Raw genomic sequence first — 8,136 nt, 5'->3', positions numbered from 1 at the left:
AGACATAACTATGAATACAGAAAATAAGAAATACATAGATAGGATAAAGAGAGGAGAAGAACTAGATGATGGCAGCAAGGAAGTTCCCAAGACAGCTCCAAGCTCCCTTGACAGCTCCAAGCTCTCTTCTCTCTTTGTGGTGAATGTGTGTATGAGAGTATGGATTATGTGAATGTGTGTGTCTCCCTCTATATCTCCCTCCTCCTCTTTGAATGAGTGTGCAGCTCTCTATTTATAGAGTGCCAATTTCGTCCTCCCCTCTACCTGGTGAAACACACCTCTCTTAGCTGCTCCTAATTGCCTAAGTTGCCCAATAAATGCCAACTGCTCCAGCTGCCCAAAATGTCAATTGCTCCAGCTGCCCAATAAATGCTTTGGTGAATTATTCTTGGTCTCTTTATGACAAGCTTGACTTTTGTTCATCTTTAGCTGCTCCTAATTGCCTAAGCTGCCAAAAAAGTCAATTGCTCCAGCTGCCCAATAAATGCTTTGGTGAATTATTCTTGGTCTCTTTATGACAAGCTTGACTTTTGTTCATCTTTCTGACTTCCCAAGCTGATTTGTCTCCCATGTGTGGCTGCTTTTATGTGTAGCACATGGCTCTAGGGATGTAGCCACATTAAATGTGATGGCAGCCAACTATGACTTTTCTGTGAACTTGGTTGAGACTTTGATGTGCTGAAGGCTCCAGCTTTATCCAATTGGGCTGAACTTTTGATATGTTATAATAGACACCCATTGAAACAACTTCTGTCAAGGATGTCTCCTCATCCGACCTGTGTAAATTGCTGAAATGAGGCCTGCAAGATGACCTACGAAACTGGACTGTGGCTCAAATTGGTTTTGTTTTTAAGCCCATATTCCTCTTATGCCACACAGCCATTAACATGCATGAAGTGTGTCAAATGTCATCCCCTTGCTGTCTTAACCTACAAAACACACAAACATAAGTAAGAGACTCAAAATAAAGAGAAGCTAAACAAAATTACTAAGAAAAGAAGGCATGCAAATGTGTGAAATTATGACCTTATCAAATACCCCCAAACTTAGATTTTGCTAGTCCTCGAGCAAAACAAAATAAAACTACAACTTAGGAAACAGGAAATAAGCAACTAGCCTTCCAAACAATATCCTCAAAGAATCACCAACGTATATGGTTCCAAAGAAACACAACAATCACAATCTAAGTTCCACACATGATTCAAGGGTAACCAAAGCTCACAATGACATCCTTAAGTGTAGTGTGTGAATTCCAAATTAGTACAACACCTGCAACTCAGATAAGTACATGCACACACACTTAGAACAAAATCAAGAATTCCGAACCCCATAAGCTCATTATCAAATCAGCTCTCCACAGTAATACCATACAATACCAAGGATCAAAAGGACTTTACAAGGGTAGTAATGAGGTTTAGGGTAGTGGTTGAATGAAAGAAGGGATATGGATATATAACAACATCTTGAGCACAACTAAAGCATAGGTAAGAGCATGAGAGATTACTGAACTTTGTAACAAGCAAGGAACACATACATGAGCATATTTTCAAAATAATTTCAGCACCTTCATATCTGTGTATTTGGCCTAATTTTGTGGATCTTTACCCTAGATCACCATGATCTTCTCTTTTATAACACCCTAGGGCCGTGACTACATTGGTCACACTTCATTACCTCTTTTGATTAGTTACCAATACCCCCCAAACTTATTTCTTTTCAACACTTGGGTTATGGCACTAATGATTCACTTTTGCTCCAAAAACCTTGCATTCTTTATAACTCTCTTTTGAAGATAACTTTAATTGCTCAAAGAATAAGGAAGAATAAGAACACAGAGGTTCATTATGGTAGGAATGGTTTACACAAAGAGAGGATTAACGTAGGCTCAAATGGTTAGAAAAGCTCAAACGGTTCAAACATGGCCTAAATCACCTCCTAAGCATTGTATGGCAACAAAACGTCTCAAGAGATATTCAAATAAGTTCTAGAGTACGAAACCAAGATCATGAGATAAGTAGATTTGCATAACATCTCCAAGTAGCAAGAAATTGGACTAACTTGGCAAAGTGCTCAATAAGTGCAAGGATGGCATGCAAGACAGAGTTAACTCAGAACCACCCAAAGTCCTTAAACAATGACTATCAATTTCTGAGAAACCATATTAGTATTAGATCCAAGCCTTATCATAGGTGTTTGGAAGGATAACAAAACAAGACACAAAATCCTGCGTTTTTGGCCATTAGACACACTCAAAATTTTAAAATTTGACAATTTGAAACAACATAACTAAATCCTTCCCCCAAACTTAAATGAAACATTGTCCTCAATGTTTAGAGTGTAAGAAAAAGCAATGCCTCATAAATGAAAGGAAAGAAGACAAGGGAAAGACATAACCAAAGGTTAGAGTTTAGAAAAACTCCCCTTTGAAGCGATTAGGACGCAAGCAAGCTTCCTCGCACGTTCTATCTTCTCCTCGTCACCTTGGGTTGCCTCCCAAGAAGCGCTAAGTTTCATGTCTTCAGCCAGACATCCAACTTTCTATAGTGAATGGGGGGGTTTGGGCTCAATCGACACCTCATGCAATGCAAGAGAGTTCACCAAGCTTGTTTTCCTTTTCCATTGCTTCCTTGCTGCTTTTCTTTTCCTTTTCTGTTTATGAATAGAATCACAATGAATTGTAGGAATGATTGGAATATTAACATCTCCAAATTTGGGCAGCCCCTTCTTGTGTGTGGGAATTGGAGCATTGAACATGTGGGCTGCCCCCTGCTCCTCCTTGTCTCCTTTTTTCAGCAAGCATGATTCTACTGAATAAGGAAGGCCATCAAATCTCTCTTACCCTGGATTACCAAATACTTCAATTTGAAAACAATCTTGTACAACATTTGGCTTCAGGGCATCAAACACTTTGAAGGCAACAGTTTCTCCATTAACGGTCATGGTGAGAGTGCCTTGCTCTACATCAATCTTGGTCTTAGCAGTAGCCATGAAGGGTCGGCCAAAGATAAGGGGCAATTCATTGTCAAGAATTGGTGCTTCTTCCATCTCCAAGACTAAGAAATCAGCTGGCAAGATTAAACCTTCTACGTTCACCAAAACGCCTTCTAGAATGCCCTTGGGGTACCGAATAGTTCTATCTGCCAATTGAATGCTCACAGTTGTGGCTTGCAACTCACCAAGGTTAAGTTTCTCATAAACATGATATGGCATAAGGTTAATGGATGCACCGCGATCAAGCAAAGCTTTTGGAATCTTGAAATCACCAACAATGCAAGGTATAGAAAACGAACCTGGATCCTTTAGCTTTGGAGGTAGCTTTCTTTGTAAGACTGCCCTTACCTCTTCACTCAATGCAACTTGTTCATGCTCTTTGAATCTCCTCTTGTTAGTGCATAGATCCTTCAAAAATTTTGCATACTTTGGAATCTGAGCAATAGCATTGAGCAATGGGATGTTGATTTGCACCTTCTTGAATGTTTCCATTATCTCATCCAAGCCTTGATCTTTCTTTGACTTTGATAACCTGCTGGGAAAGGGTGCAATAGGCCTAAAAGCATTAGTTGAAATTGGAACTTGATTAGCATTAGATGATACCTTAGGGCCTGTGCTCATTCCAGGAGCATTGATGGACTGTTTGTTGGAAGCTGTGGGCTGCCCATGTGGTGGCTGAATGATCTCCACGTTTTCTCCATCTTCTTGCTCTTCATTGGCATCTCCAACCTTATTATCAACTTGTTTACCACTTCTCAAGATGTGCACTGCTTTAACTTGCTCATGATGCCTTGGATTCACCTCTGTTTGACTTGGAAAAGTTCCAGATGCTCTATTGCTCAAGGAGGATGCAATCTGCCCAACTTGCACTTCTAGCTTGTTCACTGCATTTTGAAGGTTCTGATTGGTTTGCATTTGTTGCCCCATGAACTTCTTGAACATGTCTTGCAATTCTCCCATTTGATCACCCCTTTGCTCTTGCACTTGTTGGGGAGCTTGTTGGAATTGCCTTTGTTGTGTTTGGAATCCTGGGGGAGGTCCTTGAGATTGTTGCACATTTGAATTGTTGCTCCACCTGAAATTAGGATGATTTCTCCACCCCGGATTGTACGTGTTTGAATAAGGATCATTTTGAGGATTCCTTGCTTGAAGGGCATTTGCTTGTTCTAGCATGTGCTCCGCAAAAGATTGGTCTTGAACTTCCACTTTGTTTCCTAGAGGGCCAGCCACTGCCTGTTGAAGCAAAGAACACATAACATCAAGTTTTGCAGCAATCTCATTATTATTACTTACCTCAGAGACCACAGCTTTCATAGGAGCTCCTCTTCCTTTATTGTGGCTCCATTGTTGAGAGTTAGCACTCAAGGATTCAAAGAGAGTAAAAGCTTCATCTGCTGTTTTGTTCATCAGTCCTTCTCCACTTGTTGCATCTACCATCATCCTTTCGGAATCTAGCAAACCTTCATAGAAAGATTGCATTTGCATCCAACTCTCTATGTTGTGGTGTGGGCAAGAACTTATCATCTCCTTGTACCTCTCCCAACATTCATGAAAAGCTTCTCCTTCCTTTTGTGTGAAACCAAGAATTTCCTTTCTAATCTTGTTAGTCTTTTTAGCCGGAAAGAATTTCTGCAAAAACTTATTAGAAAGCTCTTCCCAAGTATGAATTGAAGCATTAGGCAAAGAGTATAACCAAGACTTAGCTTTATCTTTTAAACTGAATGGGAATAGCCTCATCTTAATTTGCTCATCATCAAGGTTTTGAATTTTGATCGTAGCACATATTTCAAAGAATTGCTTAATATGCATATAAGGATCCTCAGTGGTATTACCATAATAAGTTGGAAGAAGATGAATCATACCACTTTTAAGCTCAAACCTGTCAACTGTGAGTTGAGGATAGACAATGCACGAAGGTTGATCGGTGACTTTGGGAATGGAAAACTCACGCAGGGGTTTTCTTGGTTGGACAACAAGCGCACCACCTCCTTCATCATTGTTGTTGTTTGGAATCTCTGCCATGTTGCTTGAACCTTCAGATTCGTAACTTTTAGATTCAACGCTTGAAGAACTATAATTCCTCCTCAAACCAGCACGTACAGCAGCAGTTCTTGGTGAAAGTGGCTCAGGAGAACTTTGCTCCTGGTCAGATTCGGACATGCACACACCAAGGAAGTCAATTCAGTGCTTTCAATGGAGATAAAAACTAAATACTAAAACTGAATACTAAAAGAAAAACCAACGAAAAGAAACAAATGAAACAAACAAAAACAAAACAATCAAAGTAATCTAACTATAGCACCATCGTTACCAAATCCCCGGCAACGGCGCCAAAAAACTTGTTGAGCCAATTCTTAACAACTAAAATGAGTTATTAAAAACAGCAACTTTAATTCTCGCAAGTGCACGAACCATTTATAGTATAGCTTATGTAAATACGAGGTCGATCCCACGGAGAATGGTAACTTGGTTCCAAGTTAAATTACTTAGAATGCTAGAAAAAAAAAAATAAAACAAAGAAACTGACTAACTAGCTAAAGGCAAGGTCGAATTCAACAATGCCTCTTGCTAATTACTCAAGGTCTAGGACAGAATCCTAGCACCACACACGCACTCGAAATGGGGGGTTTTGTTGTTGAAACGAAAAGAAGAAAGTGAAATGAAAGTGCTCGAAAGTAAACACTAGCAGCAATCAACAAGTTGTGAAACAATGATTGAGAGGTGTTAGAGCCTTGGAATCCACCACTAGTTTTCCTATCCAAGTTATGAATGCATAGAAATTGACTCAAGCTTCATCAACAATAGATTATCGCATACAAGCCTATGGTATCTAGGTGCAGGATGCATGATTCTCCTAAGGCATGTGATTATGCATGGTATCTACACAACACCTGATCTCTAATATGCAACCTAAGCATGGTATCTACTTAGAATAAAGCATATAAGAGTCATTAAGCTCCTTGAGAATATGATAATCACACAAGTCCTAGAACATGGTATCTGTCCTAGTCAACCTATGGTTATTAACCCCTTGAATGATTCTTAGGCTATTCATGTGTTGCTTGTGAAAGGAGAGTAGAATTGGTGAATCTAAACCCCTTCCCAACCTGTGCTAGATGCATAAAATCCTAGTTAGCTACTCCAAGAAAACATACATCAAGCACATAATAAACTGGAGATTAACAACTTGATAACAAAAGCAAGGAAATCAATTAACTATAAAATCATCCATAACATTGAATATTCATGACTAGGGCTTCATCCTAAGCCCTAACTAAATGGATTAGTTAGACATAACTATGAATACAGAAAATAAGAAATACATAGATAGGATAAAGAGAGGAGAAGAACTAGATGATGGCAGCAAGGAAGTTCCCAGGACAGCTCCAAGCTCCCTTGACAGCTCCAAGCTCTCCTCTCTCTTTTGGTGAATCTGAATGTGTGTATGAGAGTAATGGATGAAGTGAATGTGTGTGTCTGACCCCCTTGAATGAGTGTGCAGCTCTCTATTTATAGAGTGCAATTTCGTCCTCCCCTTTGGCTGGTGAAGCACACCTGTCTTAGCTGCTCCCAACTGCTCCAGCTGCCCATACTTGCCAACTGCTCCAGCTGACATACTTGCCAACTGCTCTAGCTGCCATATACATGCTTTGGCATGGTTTCTTTATGGAAAACTTGACTTTTGTTCATCCTTCTGAGTTCCTGAGCTGATTTGACTCCCATGTGTGGCTGCCCATGTCTAGCACATGGCTCTAGGAATGTAGCCACATTAAATGTAATGGCAGCCAACATGACATTTCTGTGAACTTGATTAAGTCATTGACGTGCTGAGGGCTCCAGATTTATCCAATTGGGCTGAAATTGGGATATGTTATAATAGACACCCATTGGAACAACCTCTATCAAGGATGTCTCCTCATCCAACCTGTGTAAGTTGCTGAAATGAGGCCTGCAAAATGACCTACGAAACTGGACTGACAAGGAGTGTGGCTAAAATTGGCTTTGTCTTTAAGCTCATATTCCTCTTGTGCCACTTAGCCCTTAACATGCATAATCGTATCAAATGTCATCCCCTTGCTGTCTTAACCTACAAAACACACAAATATAGGTAAGAGACTCAAAATAAAGAGAAGCTAAACAAAATTACTAAGCAAAGAAGGCCTGCAAATGTGTGAAATTATGACCTTATCAGTCCCTCCTGTGGTTCTGTCGGGCCTCTGGTTCTTGATTATCCATAAAGATTAAATTAATTAAACTGCTCAATAGAAGAATTAAATTAAACACCCTGCCCCCGGCTCCTAGAAATGCGTGTACTCATTTTCAAGTCACTCCTATGCCCACTTTAGCTTTTCAGACAATGAGAACAACCTTGAAAGACTCGAAGTTTTACTAAGCGATAAACCGCCAGACCGGCTGATCCAGGACCCCGTGGGGTCCACGATTACCAATGGCCAATATGAGAAAGAACCATGTTTCGCGAATTTGGTCCGAAACGGACAGTCGGATTAGTCAAAATCGCGTTATCGCTTAAAATCCAAACCCTAGCCCCAGGCTTCGCGATTTCGGAGTATCCGGAACTCCGATTCGCAATCCGTTCAATCCTACACGATCCTGAAATCATGTAGAACGACATATCTGAATTTGGGTGCGATCCAACGGTTCGATGACACTGCACCCAGGGATCGCGCAATGTGAAAAATCCGTTCGGGGCTCAAACGGACTCCAAATCGAGATCCGCAAAATCCTACACGTTCGTGACAACACGAGGATCGTAAAACTATACAGAGTCACTTCACTACCCTCACCCACGCACCGCCACACGCGCGGGCAGTTTGGGTGTCCAAGGCAATTTTGGCTCGCCGGAAAAACTTCAAACCACGGCTCCAAACTCCTACGCTAGGTAAAACACCATATTTGGAGCCACTTTTGTTCTTGGACCTACCCCAAAAAGTGACTGGAAGTGGCCGAAAACAGAGGCCAAAAATTAGCTGAAACTTCAAGCTCAAAAATCCGATGGCTACACTACAAATCGATCTAATCCGACCCAACAAGCAGATAGAACAGCTCGAGAGGTTCAAGATCCATACCTGGGTCGACGGAAATGGTGGCCGGAGGAGGAAGATCGGAGCCTTGAAGTTTCGGTGA

The 8,136-nt window shown here is 40.8% G+C and overlaps 1 protein-coding gene and 1 non-coding gene across 2 annotated transcripts; one reads left to right on the top strand and one right to left on the bottom strand.

Annotated features, from left to right (window-relative positions):
- Nucleotides 1-2,835: 2,835 nt before the first annotated feature.
- Nucleotides 2,836-5,151, bottom strand: LOC117618152. The gene has a single exon (XM_034347764.1). The coding sequence runs from the start codon at nucleotides 5,149-5,151 to the stop codon at nucleotides 2,836-2,838; it is 2,316 nt and encodes a 771-aa protein (XP_034203655.1).
- On the top strand, nucleotides 4,487-4,593 carry LOC117620430. The gene has a single exon (XR_004584767.1). It is a non-coding gene; the product is annotated as a small nucleolar RNA R71 (small nucleolar RNA).
- Nucleotides 5,152-8,136: the final 2,985 nt, after the last annotated feature.

Source organism: Prunus dulcis, chromosome 2 (assembly GCF_902201215.1).
Source record: "Prunus dulcis chromosome 2, ALMONDv2, whole genome shotgun sequence".
Taxonomy (NCBI): domain Eukaryota; kingdom Viridiplantae; phylum Streptophyta; class Magnoliopsida; order Rosales; family Rosaceae; genus Prunus; species Prunus dulcis.
This window is presented reverse-complemented; position numbering and strand designations above follow the sequence as displayed.